Source organism: Oncorhynchus mykiss, chromosome 18, assembly GCF_057628025.1.
Source record: "Oncorhynchus mykiss isolate SJ-2025 chromosome 18, ASM5762802v1, whole genome shotgun sequence".
NCBI classification, from domain to species: domain Eukaryota; kingdom Metazoa; phylum Chordata; class Actinopteri; order Salmoniformes; family Salmonidae; genus Oncorhynchus; species Oncorhynchus mykiss.
In genome coordinates, this window is record NC_143039.1 from 25,813,658 (window position 1) to 25,826,674 (window position 13,017).

At 48.5% G+C, this 13,017-nt stretch overlaps 2 protein-coding genes across 3 annotated transcripts; both read right to left on the reverse strand.

The window, feature by feature from the left end:
- Positions 1-280: 280 nt before the first annotated feature.
- Positions 281-6,761, reverse strand: LOC110495699 (propionyl-CoA carboxylase beta chain, mitochondrial). Of its 2 annotated transcripts, XM_036952120.2 has the most exons (13): positions 6,019-6,761; positions 5,789-5,908; positions 5,596-5,664; positions 5,460-5,516; positions 5,252-5,365; positions 4,033-4,143; positions 3,682-3,911; positions 3,468-3,549; positions 3,271-3,394; positions 2,695-2,802; positions 2,350-2,549; positions 889-988; positions 281-818 (listed from the first exon to the last, which is right to left on the reverse strand). In XM_036952120.2, exons 1-13 carry the CDS (start codon positions 6,262-6,264, stop codon positions 697-699), a joined length of 1,683 nt encoding a protein of 560 aa, XP_036808015.2. In that variant the 5' UTR covers positions 6,265-6,761; the 3' UTR covers positions 281-696. The 2 variants fall into 2 exon arrangements, with proteins under 2 accessions (XP_036808015.2, XP_090064084.1); XM_090207958.1 differs by lacking the exons at positions 281-818; positions 889-988 and adding an exon at positions 2,084-2,299 and having other exon boundaries at positions 2,334-2,549.
- Position 6,762: 1 nt separating this feature from the next.
- LOC110497068 (neutral cholesterol ester hydrolase 1) lies at positions 6,763-12,412 on the reverse strand. Its single transcript, XM_036952123.2, has 6 exons — positions 11,202-12,412; positions 9,428-9,671; positions 8,786-8,855; positions 8,411-8,582; positions 8,194-8,333; positions 6,763-8,086 (listed from the first exon to the last, which is right to left on the reverse strand). The coding sequence occupies exons 1-6, from the start codon at positions 11,340-11,342 to the stop codon at positions 7,600-7,602; spliced, it is 1,254 nt and encodes a 417-aa protein (XP_036808018.2). The 5' UTR covers positions 11,343-12,412; the 3' UTR covers positions 6,763-7,599.
- Positions 12,413-13,017: the final 605 nt, after the last annotated feature.

Consider the following 13,017-nt stretch of genomic DNA (forward strand, 5'->3'; position numbering starts at 1 on the left):
GTACTTTTCTCCATACACCCAAAGTACTCATTACATTTCCAATGCTTAGCAAGACAGGAAATGGTCCAATTCTTAAACTTAACAAGAGAACATCCCTACTGCCTCTGATCTGGAAGACTTACTAAATGTCAGTTGGTGTGCCTCTCCCTATATAGTAACAAAATGGGTGCTGTCTAGTTTGCTTAATATAAAGAATTTGAAAGTTTTGATACTTGGAAGTATATTTTAGCAATTACATTACACACACGTTCAAACTCATACACGGACAAAGACAGACATCTTTACAATTTCAATGATTTTATTTAACCAGTCTATGGATTCACGGCAGGTGTGTTAATTTAACCAGACAGAAAAATGCTGATTCTTCCTAACAAGTCCCACAGGGTTAGGGACAGATAAGTGGATCTAATCCAGGGCTCTCCAACCCTGTTCCTGGAGAGATACCTTCCTGTAGGTTTGACCTGATTCAGCTTATCAACCAACAAATTGTTAGAATCAAGTGCGCTAGATTAGGGTTGGAGTGAAAACCTCCAGGAACAGGGTTGGAGTGAAAACCTACAGGAGGGTATCTCTCCAGGAACAGGGTTGGAGTGAAAACCTACAGGAAGGTATCTCTCCAGGAACAGGGTTGGAGAGCCCTGCTCTAAGCTACCGGTGAAATTGGAGACCGACAGGTCGGGTGGTTGAAGGTGTCTGTTAGAGTGGGATGTTGGCGTGTTTCTTCCAGGGGTTGGTCTGTTTCTTGGAGGCCAGAACCTCCAGATCCCTACAGATCCTCTTCCGGGTGGTCGACGGCACGATGATGTCATCCACGAACCCTAAAACACACACGGTTACGACAGGGGAGTGGGTGTAAGGTTTGTTGGAACGGATGGAGTGTGTGTGTACCTCTGACAGCGGCAGGGAAAGGGTTGGCGAACTTCTCTACGTATTCAGCCTCCTGCTCTGCCTGGTTGGATTTCCCTCTGAAGATGATCTGTACAGCACCCTGGGAACATGTTAGAGAGGCAGACATGTTGGGAATGTTTTCAAGTGAGCACTGACCTTTTCCCATTGTGACATTACCTTGGTCTTGTGTAGAAGGTGTGTGTTGTGTTACCTTGGTCTTGTGTAGAAGGTGTGTGTTGTGTTACCTTGGTCTTGTGTAGAAGGTGTGTGTTGTGTTACCTTGGTCTTGTGTAGAAGGTGTGTGTTGTGTTACCTTGGTCTTGTGTAGAAGGTGTGTGTTGTGTTACCTTGGCTCCCATCACGGCCACCTCTGCAGACGGCCAGGCGTAGTTCACATCTCCTCTCAGGTGGGTGTTGTGTTACCTTGGTCTTGTGTAGAAGGTGTGTTGTGTTACCTTGGCTCCCATCACGGCCACCTCTGCAGACGGCCAGGCGTAGTTCACATCTCCTCTCAGGTGTGTGTTGTGTTACCTTGGCTCCCATCACGGCCACCTCTGCAGACGGCCAGGCGTAGTTCACATCTCCTCTCAGGTGTGTGTTGTGTTACCTTGGCTCCCATCACGGCCACCTCTGCAGACGGCCAGGCGTAGTTCACATCTCCTCTCAGGTGTGTGTTGTGTTACCTTGGCTCCCATCACGGCCACCTCTGCAGACGGCCAGGCGTAGTTCACATCTCCTCTCAGGTGTGTGTTGTGTTACCTTGGCTCCCATCACGGCCACCTCTGCAGACGGCCAGGCGTAGTTCACATCTCCTCTCAGGTGTGTGTTGTGTTACCTTGGCTCCCATCACGGCCACCTCTGCAGACGGCCAGGCGTAGTTCACATCTCCTCTCAGGTGGGTGTTGTGTTACCTTGGTCTTGTGTAGAAGGTGTGTGTTGTGTTACCTTGGCTCCCATCACGGCCACCTCTGCAGACGGCCAGGCGTAGTTCACATCTCCTCTCAGGTGTGTGTTGTGTTACCTTGGTCTTGTGTAGAAGGTGTGTGTTGTGTTACCTTGGCTCCCATCACGGCCACCTCTGCAGACGGCCAGGCGTAGTTCACATCTCCTCTCAGGTGTGTGTTGTGTTACCTTGGTCTTGTGTAGAAGGTGTGTGTTGTGTTACCTTGGCTCCCATCACGGCCACCTCTGCAGACGGCCAGGCGTAGTTCACATCTCCTCTCAGGTGGGTGTTGTGTTACCTTGGTCTTGTGTAGAAGGTGTGTGTTGTGTTACCTTGGCTCCCATCACGGCCACCTCTGCAGACGGCCAGGCGTAGTTCACATCTCCTCTCAGGTGTGTGTTGTGTTACCTTGGCTCCCATCACGGCCACCTCTGCAGACGGCCAGGCGTAGTTCACATCTCCTCTCAGGTGTGTGTTGTGTTACCTTGGTCTTGTGTAGAAGGTGTGTGTTGTGTTACCTTGGCTCCCATCACGGCCACCTCTGCAGACGGCCAGGCGTAGTTCACATCTCCTCTCAGGTGCTTGGAACTCATGACGTCATACGCTCCTCCGTAGGCCTTCCTAGTGATGATGGTGATCTTGGGGACGGTGGCCTCAGCAAAGGCAAACAGTAGCTTGGCCCCGTGTCGGATGATACCGCCATACTCCTGAGACGTACCTGAGAGAAACGGCGAGGAAGGTGGAATCCTCTGGTCTGATTAAAAATGACAGTTGATCGCAGTATTTGTGTGAAAGCTGTCCAGTGAGTCATCTACTTTTTGACGTGCCAATTATTCATGAGGAAAGTCAGACTTGCGCACTACCTGGCAGGAAACCAGGCACGTCCACGAAGGTGAGGATGGGGATGTTGAAAGCGTCACAGAAACGAACGAAGCGAGCTCCCTTCACTGATGAGTTAATGTCCAGACAACCTGCACACACACAGGAGAAGTATCACTACCATTATCACCACCACCGCCAACATTACCACCACCATCATCATTATCGTCATTACCACCACCATCATTATCGTCATCACCACCACCATTATCGTCACCATCATTATCGCCATTACCACCACCGTCAACATTACCACCATCATTATCGTCATCACAACCATTACCACAACCACCGTCATTATTGTCATCACCACCACCGTCATCACCACCACCATCATTATTGTCATCACTACCACCGTCATTATTGTCATCACCACCACTACCACCGTCATTGTCATCACCATTACCACCACTACCACCGTCATCACCACCACCGTCATCACCACCACCGTCATTATCGTCACCACCACCACCGTCATTATCGTCACCAACATTACCACCACCGTCATTATCGCCATCACAACCACCACCATCACTAATCCATCTGATTCTTCTACTCACCAGATGCTACTTTAGGTTGATTCCCTACAATTCCAACAGTTCGTCCGTTCATGCGAGCGAATCCCACTACGATGTTTTTAGCGTAGTTAGGCATGATCTCAAAGAACTCCCTCTCGTCCGTAATCTAAAGTTAAAACCACAGATCAATAGACAACAGGCTCTGTGTGTGTGTGTGTGTGTGTGTCCGTGTGTCCTACCCCCTGGATGATGTCCAGCATGTCGTAGGCTTTAGTGGTCTCAAAGGGAACAATGGTGTCCAGACCAGGAACCAGTCTATCACTGGAGAAGAGAGGGATGAGATCAAACATCCTCCAAAGGCCATTCATATGGATTACATTTCAGGAATATCCCAAATGCCATGGTCAGTTCTGTGATTGGCTAGTCTGTCAGAGGTGTTTTGTGGTTGGGTACCTGGGGTCGTGGCACTCAGTAACGGGGGCGGGGTCCTGGTTGCTAAGGGGAAGGAAGTTGAAGAAGTTTCGGAGGTTGAGCAGAGCATCGATGTCGTTCTCAAACGCACGGTGAGCGACGCCTGACACGGCGGTGTGTGTTTTAGCTCCTCCCAGTTCCTCCTGAGTGACGTCTTCATTGGTGACAGACTTCACTACGTCAGGACCTGTGATGAACAGGTATGAGGTGTCCTACACACACACACACACACAAAATCAAAGATCTGGATATAACCCATGTTAGTTGTATTAATTGTACAGTGCATCTATACAGGAAGGGTCCTGTGGTTCTCCTATACTGTGTGTGTCTTACCTTGACCATAAAGGTGAAGTCGGTCAGGGCAGGAGAGTAGACAGCTCCTCCAGCACAGGGACCCATGATCAGAGAGATCTGAGGAACCACACCTGAAGCCATCACATTCCTCTACAGAGACAAAGAGACCGGGAGAGCGCGAGACCGGAAGAGAGCGTGAGACCGGGAGAGAGCGTGAGACAAGAAGAGAGCGTGAGACCGGGAGAGACAGGAAGAGAGCGTGAGAGACAGGAAGAGAGCGTGAGACCGGGAGAGAGCGTGAGACCGGGAGAGAGCGTGAGACCGGGAAGAGAGCGTGAGACCGGGAAGAGAGCGTGAGACCGGGAAGAGAGCGTGAGACCGGGAAGAGAGCGTGAGACCGGGAAGAGAGCGTGAGACCGGGAAGAGAGCGTGAGACCGGGAAGAGAGCGTGAGACCGGGAAGAGAGCGTGAGACCGGGAAGAGAGCGTGAGACCGGGAAGAGAGCGTGAGACCGGGAAGAGAGCGTGAGACCGGGAAGAGAGCGTGAGACCGGGAAGAGAGCGTGAGACCGGGAAGAGAGCGTGAGACCGGGAAGAGAGCGTGAGACCGGGAAGAGAGCGTGAGACCGGGAGAAGAGCGTGAGACCGGGAGAAGAGCGTGAGACCGGGAGAGAGCGTGAGACCGGGAGAGAGCGTGAGACCGGGAGAGAGCGGGAGAGAGCGTGAGACCGGGAGAGAAAGTGAGACCGGGAAGAGAGCGTGAGACCGGGAAGAGAGCGTGAGACCGGGAAGAGAGCGTGAGACCGGGAGAAGAGCGTGAGACCGGGAGAAGAGCGTGAGACCGGGAGAAGAGCGTGAGACCGGGAGAGAGCGTGAGACCGGGAGAGAGCGGGAGAGAGCGTGAGACCGGGAGAGAGCGTGAGACCGGGAGAGAGCGTGAGACCGGGAGAGAGCGTGAGACCGGGAGAGAGCGTGAGACCGGGAGAGAGCGTGAGACCGGGAGAGAGCGTGAGACCGGGAGAGAGCGTGAGACCGGGAGAGACCGTGAGAGAGCGTGAGACCGGGAGAGACCGTGAGAGAGCGTGAGACCGGGAGAGACCGGAAGAGAGCGTGAGACCGGGAGAGACCAGAAGAGAGCGTGAGACCGGGAGAGACAGGAAGAGAGTGAGAGACCGGAGAGTGTACATTTAGAAGCAATGTCATTTATTTGCTGCCATCCTCATCCCAGTAACCAGTCTAATCAAGCCCCGCCCCCTTACCAGGAAGATGTCAGCGTATCCAGCCAGTGACTCCACCCCCTCCTGGATCCTGGCTCCGCCAGAGTCGTTTAGACCAATGACTGGAGCACCCACCATCATGGCCTGGTCCATGATCTACAGACAAAGGGATGTGACTAGAAGAAGTAATGAATGAGAAGCAGGAGTGGTGTGAACCACCAGGCCTTGGAGAGTGAGCTCGTCCTCCTACCTTACAGATCTTCTGTGCGTGAGCCCCAGACAGACTGCCTCCAAATACTGTGAAGTCCTAAGACAGAGCAAGAGACATTTATTATGAAAATAAATGGTAACTACTTGTGTGTGTGCGCGCGTGTGTGTGTGTGTACCTGACTGAAGACATACACCAGCCTTCCGTTGATCCTCCCCTGTCCAGTCACCACACTGTCCCCTGCGAACTAGAGGGAGAGGGAAGCTGAAACCATGTTGATGACTGAATCAACATTTTAAAAAATGAATCAGTTTATTCCATTGTGTCCATAGGCTGGATAAAATGTAGGAACCTCTATGGTGAAGTGTTACCTTGTTGTGGTCCTCTTCCATGCCGAAGTCAGAGCAGCGATGTTCCACAAACATGTCACACTCTACAAACGAGTCTTTATCCAACAGGAGCTCAACTCTCTCTCTGGCTGTCAGCTTCCCCTGTGGAGAAGATCATTACACAGACAAAACGTTAAACGGACCGACAGACAGGCAAACAGATAAATACACCATCAAACTGACAGACACTTGCGCATGCTCAGATTATTTACCCTTTTGTGTTGCGCGTCAATTCTCTTCTGACCTCCTCCGATCAGCGCAGCATTCCTCTTTCTGTCTATCCTCTCCTGGACGGAGAGATGACTAACGGAATACCACCGCCGCGACTGTTGCTGCAGCTCGGACTGTGCAACGGCTGCCGAAGCCGCGCCATGTTTTACCTGTCCGAATGTTTTAAAATAAGCTTTTAGTCCGGAAAGCAGAACGCAGCGGCTCCGTGTTACAGCGAAGGCCGCCATTGTTGTCTGACTGACGTATAAGTGGGTGGGGACTGTGTAAAAGTGACGCGCGTTTGAGCCAATCACCAGAAGTTATTTTTTGAATGGCCAGTCAAAAACGAGGTAGATCTGGATAGGGATTGACTTCACGTGTCTACATATTAAGAACCGTATATGATAGGTCAACCTTGAGGGGTTGGAGCATTATAGTTAGTGGTATCAATGTCATGGAAATACAAACTACACTTCCCCGAAAGTTGGTTTGGCATCTCCTCTGTGATTGGTCGGTCTAACCAACGTCCGTTGCCCCTTCCCTCCTAGCCACAACTCCTTTCCTAAGCACTGTTGTAGAGCTAACATCATTGGATTGGTAGAATAAGCAACATGCTAAATGTATCATGCATTATACATATGTCACTCATCTATATGTTGAAATCGTTTTGAAAACGTATGTCTTTATTGCAATGTCTGTGTGTATATGTGTGTGTGTAGGCCTACGGTATAAAACAAGAGAAACACTCAAACTGATCAATATTTATTGGAGGGTTAAACATCTCTCAACCATTACAATTATAATTGTACATAAAGTACTGACACCCAGCAGCAGTTACTGGGGACAACTGAGATCATTCTGTTCAGTGGAAAACAATCAAGCTCTCACAGCGTTGGGGGTTGAAAAGTCCTCACCCAATACCCTGTCTAAAGAACATACTTCATTTTCAAGTTTTGTTATTGTTTTTACAGCACCAGGGGATCGTGTTGTATGACCTTTTAAGTCCTCATTGTTTTTCCATCTAGGCACAATTCTATATAGATTGCATTGATGTGTAACCCAGTTGTGCACTTAGCATAATTTAACCCAATCTATTCTAGAAATAGGACTCTTATGGAGTCAGCAGATTACCCAGATTACTACATTCTAACACTGCGCATTGATTGGCTTAGATGGAAGTTTATTTTAGTGTATTAGTTTGACAGACAGATAACATACTGCATATGTATTGTTCAGGTCAGTTGAGCAGAGCTGGGATAGGATGACGTGTGTGTGGGTTTAACGGAACCAAACGTATTGTGACACACACACACCCCAGAGTGCAAACAGCTAAAATCAGGGAATGGTGTCTGTGTTATATTCTTACATTCTAACACAGTTTAAAACACCAGTCCAACCCAGTTTGATCCAGTTTAACCCAGTAAGAGAGACATTCTAACCGAGGTCAACAATCAGGTTGAACCCAGTTTAAAAGCCTTAAAAACATCTGCTTGTCTAACCTGGACATTGGTCTGAAATTCTGACTGCAAGATGGCTTTGGGTTTGCAGCTGCATAGACACACACACACACACACACACACACACTAGAGGTTTTCCTGCAGCCAGTCCATGTATCCTCTGATCATTCTTTCCCCCACATCGAAGAAAAACGGCCAGTGAGCAAAACTCAAGGCGCCGTGGAAACCGTCGTCATAGTGATGGCTGGAAACCACGACGCCAGCGTCTTGTAGCCTCCTGGTGTACATCAACCCATCGTCTCTGAGCACATCGTACTCACATGTTACAATGTAAGCTCGCGGTGTTCTACCCAGAACCCCCTGCTCCGCCATCAGCGGCGCCGCTCGGACGTCCAGCAACCCCGGGAGAAGATCACCCTCCTGCCCTGTGACCTCCTGTGACCCCATCTCCATGCCAACAGGCTTGTAATGCTTAATGTGTTTGGCCGGCAGAAGGGTGGTCCAGTTGAGATGGGAGCGGACGGAGGGAGGGATGGAGGGATGATGGAGGAAGGAGGGGGACAAGAGGAGGGGATGGAGAGAGGTATCAACCCCCAGGTAGAGCAGCCAGAACCTACGGAGAAAGAGAGAGAAGAGTTACTAACACAGGTGTGTATGTGATTGTGAGTGACTGTGTGTGCAGATGTGCGCCACTGTGTGTGAACATGTGTGTGTGTGTACCTGGCCATCATAGAGCGGTGTAGCATGGGCATGTTGTGGTTCTGTTGGTAGGATGGAGTGTTGAGGTCTAGACCCTGGAGGACTGGGTAGATTAACGCCTGAACACTGAACTTCACACGCACACTGTCATCTACCGAGATCTGTGAAGACAGGGAGAGTGTGTTAGTGTGTCTGTGTAGACACGTGTGTGTGTGTGTGTGTGTGTGTGTGTGTGTACCTGCTGTGCGACCGCTGCAGCCAGGTTTCCTCCAGCGCTGTCGCCTGACACGGCCACGCGCTGTGGATCCACAGACAACTTTCCCAGAATGCCCGGCTCCAAGAAGTGCTTGGCCGCAGCCAGACAGTCCTCATACTGCACAGGGAAATGCACTTCTGGAGCCAGACGGTACCTACACACACACACACACACACACACACTTATGGTAAAATTTACAAAAAACACTTTTTAATCCTTTTAACAGTTCTGTCCAAACCTTAACTTGTAACTATAGCGTTATAAGAACCCAATACTTTCCTGTTGAGTGTGTGTGTGTGTCTGTGTGTGTGTGTGTAGAACTGAAGCTAATACAGTGTGAAAACAGGAGACACTTACTCAACAGACACAACCACTGCATTCAGCTCATCAGACATCTGCCTACACAAGACATCATAGCTCCCCATCTCTGAGAGGAAGACAGATGGAGGGGGAAGAGAGAGGTGGGAGAGTAGAGAAGGAGAGAGAGATGGAGGAGTAGAGGAGAGAAAAAGAGATGGGGGAGTAGAGAAGGAGAGAGATGAGGGGAGTAGAGGAGAGAAAGAGAGATGGGGGAGTAGAGAAGGAGAGAGATGAGGGGAGTAGAGGAGAGAAAGAGAGATGAGGGGAGTAGAGAAAGAGAGAGATGGGGGAGTAGAGAAGGAGAGAAAGAGAGAGATGGGGGAGTAGAGAAGGAGAGAGATGGGGGAGTAGAGAAGGAGAGAAGGAGAGAGATGGAGGAATAGAGAAGGAGAGAAAGAGAGAGATGGGGGAGTAGAGAAGGAGAGAAAGAGAGAGATGGGGGAGTAGAGAAGGAGAGAAGGAGAGAGATGGAGGAGTAGAGAAGGAGAGACAGAGAGAGTGATGGGGGGAGTAGAGGAGGAGAGAGAGATTGGGGAGTAGAGGAGAGATAGAGGAAAACAGTGAAAAACCAAAGGTTGTTACATTAGGATTACATCATGAACTAGATGTGTTTATGCTGGTAAACATACACACACTTACTGGTGGTCCCCAGGGCCCATCCTCCTCCATGGTAGAACATCACAGCCCTCCTCAGACCCCCGTCTCCTCCCCCCGTGGCGGGGGGTTCGTACACGCGCACCGGGACTCTGTCAAAGTCCACGTCACTCACCCTCATCCCGCCTCCCTGCCCTCCCGCCATCTCCCCCGGGGACCCCAGCCCCAATGTGGACCCCCGAATCACTGTGATGTGGTGACTGAGACCCAGACACTGGCACAGGTCACCCTGGGGGAGAGGGGGAGGGAGAGAGAAGGACAGAGAGATAGACCTTTGAATGAGGTCTGAGAGAGCTGGAGTATTCCTGGTAGTTTAGTATGCTAACCCTGTTCTAGGAGCTAGGGCTTTGACTTGAGAGTGAGTGTTTGTTCTGTCCTACCAACTCCATGGTCAACGTCACACCCTTGGCAATGACCACCATAGGAGTTTGCAAGTCAGCACAGATCTTTGACCAGGATAGGGCTTCCCAAGGCCCCTTTTAACAATCTGTCTCTGTCGGTCCTTTCACCTACTAGCCTAAAGCCTGGGGTCTAGACAACGTTGTGAATGTTGCTCTCTTCTCCACTGACACAAGTTACATTAGCTAAAGGTGCTCTGTTCACCCCAGTGTGTATGTGCGTGTTTGTTTATGTGTCTTTACCCCAGGCACTACTTACACCATGACTGTGTGAAATCTAGGTGAAGGGCCACACACACACACACACTAGAAATTATCTTGTTGTAAGAAGGTGCGTGACTGGCTGCAGGGAAGTCAGGCGCAGGAGAGCAGAACTGGGTAATAACCGGAGCAGTTTAATATGCAAAAACCAACGGCACTCAGAACAACAAAATCTGGGTACAATATAACCCGTCGCGAACCAGTCAGAGTGCACAAACACTTTACAACAAACAATTTCACACACAGACATGGGGGGAACAAACCAGGTGTGTGGGAAAACAAGACAAAACAACTGGAAAATTCAAGGTGGATCGGCAATGGCTAGAAGACCGGTGGCGTCGACCGCTGCCCGAACAAGGAGAGGAACCGACTTCGGTAGAAGTCGTGACACGTGCTGTATTTAGCTAGTTCAAATTAATTTTCCAAATATGATTTCACACAAGGGCTGGAGAAAGCACAGTAAAAGCATTGTTTTATGTCTATCACCAAATCAGTTCACATGTTCTACTTGTTCAGACTTTCTAGCTAGCTTTACAACACATCACATGTTAACTGCATTATAAACTATCTAGCTAGTTTAGCCTCCAATTCAGTGTCTCCAACCAATAGGCCTAAACCTGCTGCACCTGACTGGGATACTGTCACACCCTGATCTGTTTCACCTGTCTTTGTGATTGTCTCCACCCCCCTCCAGGTGTCGCCCATTTTCCCCATTATCCCTAGTGTATTTATACCTGTGTTCTCTGTTTGTCTGTTGCCAGTTCGTCTTGTTTGTCAAGTCAACCAGCGGTTTTGTGTCAGTCCCCAGTCTCTCTTTTCTCGTCCTCCTGGTTTTTGAGCCTTGCCTGCCCTGACCCTGTGCCCACCCGCCTGATCACTCTACCTGAGCCTGCCTGCCGTCCTGTACCTTTGACCCTCCTCTGGATTACCAACCTCTGCCTGTCTTGCATCTGAGTCTTACCTTGATTCATGATAGATACATAGGTCGAGTAATAGAGAAAGTGTTGCATTGCCTACTAACGTTACTCGTTAACACAAAGAACTGTCAAGCTAATGCAATGTAAAGTATGATTGGGTTTATAGCTATTCTTGTTTCTTACCACTTGCAGCATAGCACGGAATAAGGCGTCCAACAGCATCAGTTTCAAATGATCCTCGATGGCAGCAGGTAACGGTGTATAGATGTAATAAGGAACACCCACCGTTAATATCAATGTTACTACAATAGAAGACAACTTCATCTTGACAACAACAGTATTGCTCGCTATCTCCCCAACATGAACACGTATATCAACGGCAACATAGGGCAGTGCAGTCAGTGTGACAACACTGCCAAAGTCCAGTGTGATGTAACGTTAGTTAGCTTTAATATTAAAGATTCGGAATTTGCTCGTTAATACCTGTTAAACGGAACATGCAATAATTATATAAATGACATATTCTGAAAACGCGGACGATAGCGAACAAGTTACACGCCTTGTTTTTGCAATTCGGTGTCGTATTTTCTTTTTAGATTCGAAATGTAAAAAGTTGCTCCCCTCCGTTGAGCGGTAACGTCTTCAAACTGCGACGCCTGCTTTTACATGTTAATGAAACATGTCAATAGTTTCTTAACCACACGACATCGCTCTCAAATCCATTTGACATTGTTCAGAGACATCGCTCTCAAATCCATTTGACATTGTTCAGAGACATCGCTCTCAAATCCATTTGACATTGTTCAGAGACATCGCTCTCAAATCCATTTGACATTGTTCAGAGACATCGCTCTCAAATCCATTTGACATTGTTCAGAGACATCGCTATCAAATCCATTTGACATTGTTCAGAGACATCTCTCAAATCCACGGCAATTTGTTTAGCTTTTTTTAAAACTTTATCAATTCATTTTGATTAACTTTGCAGATAAATACTTTAAAAAAAAACGTAAATACTTCCACCCCATAGAACTTAGATGAATACAACCAACTTTGGTTCAAGGACCTCGCCCGCAACAATCTATGGCAATTACTTTTGTAATTCTTTGGCTGTTTTCAATGAATGTATTTTCTTAATATATAATAAATACTTAAAACTTCAGTAGCTTCCACCCCAAATCGCTTGCATGAATTCAACCGATTTTGATTGATTCAGGGACCTCATCCAAAAAAAGGCAATTCCTTTTGTATTTTTGGACTTAGGCTATTTTCTATTAATTTAAAATCATTATATGTGAAAAAATCCTTGATTAAAACGTAAATAGCTTCCACCCCTAAGGTTCTTTCATAAATAAAAACAACTGTTATTAGTTCAGGGAAATCCCGCTATGCCCTCTGACGAAACATCAAACAGGCAAAGCATTGAATCTTACTACACCGGCTCCGACTTTGGCAGGGCTTGCAAACTATTACAGACTACAAAGGGAAGCACCACAGAGAGTTTTCCAGTGACAGGAGCCTAACAGACAGCTAAATAACTTCTATGTTCGCTTCGAGGCAAGTAACACTGAAACAAGCATGAGAGCATCGGCTGTTCCGGAAGACTGTGTGATCATGGTCTCTGCAACAGCCTATGTGAGTAAGACCTTTAAACAGGTCAACATTCACAAGGCCGCAGGGCCAGACGGATTACCAGAACGTGTACTCCGAGCACACTGACATTTTCAATCTCTCCCTGTCTGAGTCTGTAATACCAACATGTTTCAAGCAGACTACCATAGTACCTGTATCCAAGAACACTAAGGTAACCTGCCTAAATGACTACCGACCCGTAGCACTCACGTCTGTAGCCATGAAAGGCTTTGAAAGGCTGGTCATGGCTCACATCAACAGTATTATCCCAGAAACCCTAGACCCCACTCAAATTTGCATACTGTACCAACAGATCCACAGATGATGCAATCTCTATTGCACTCCACACTGCCCTTTCACACCTGGA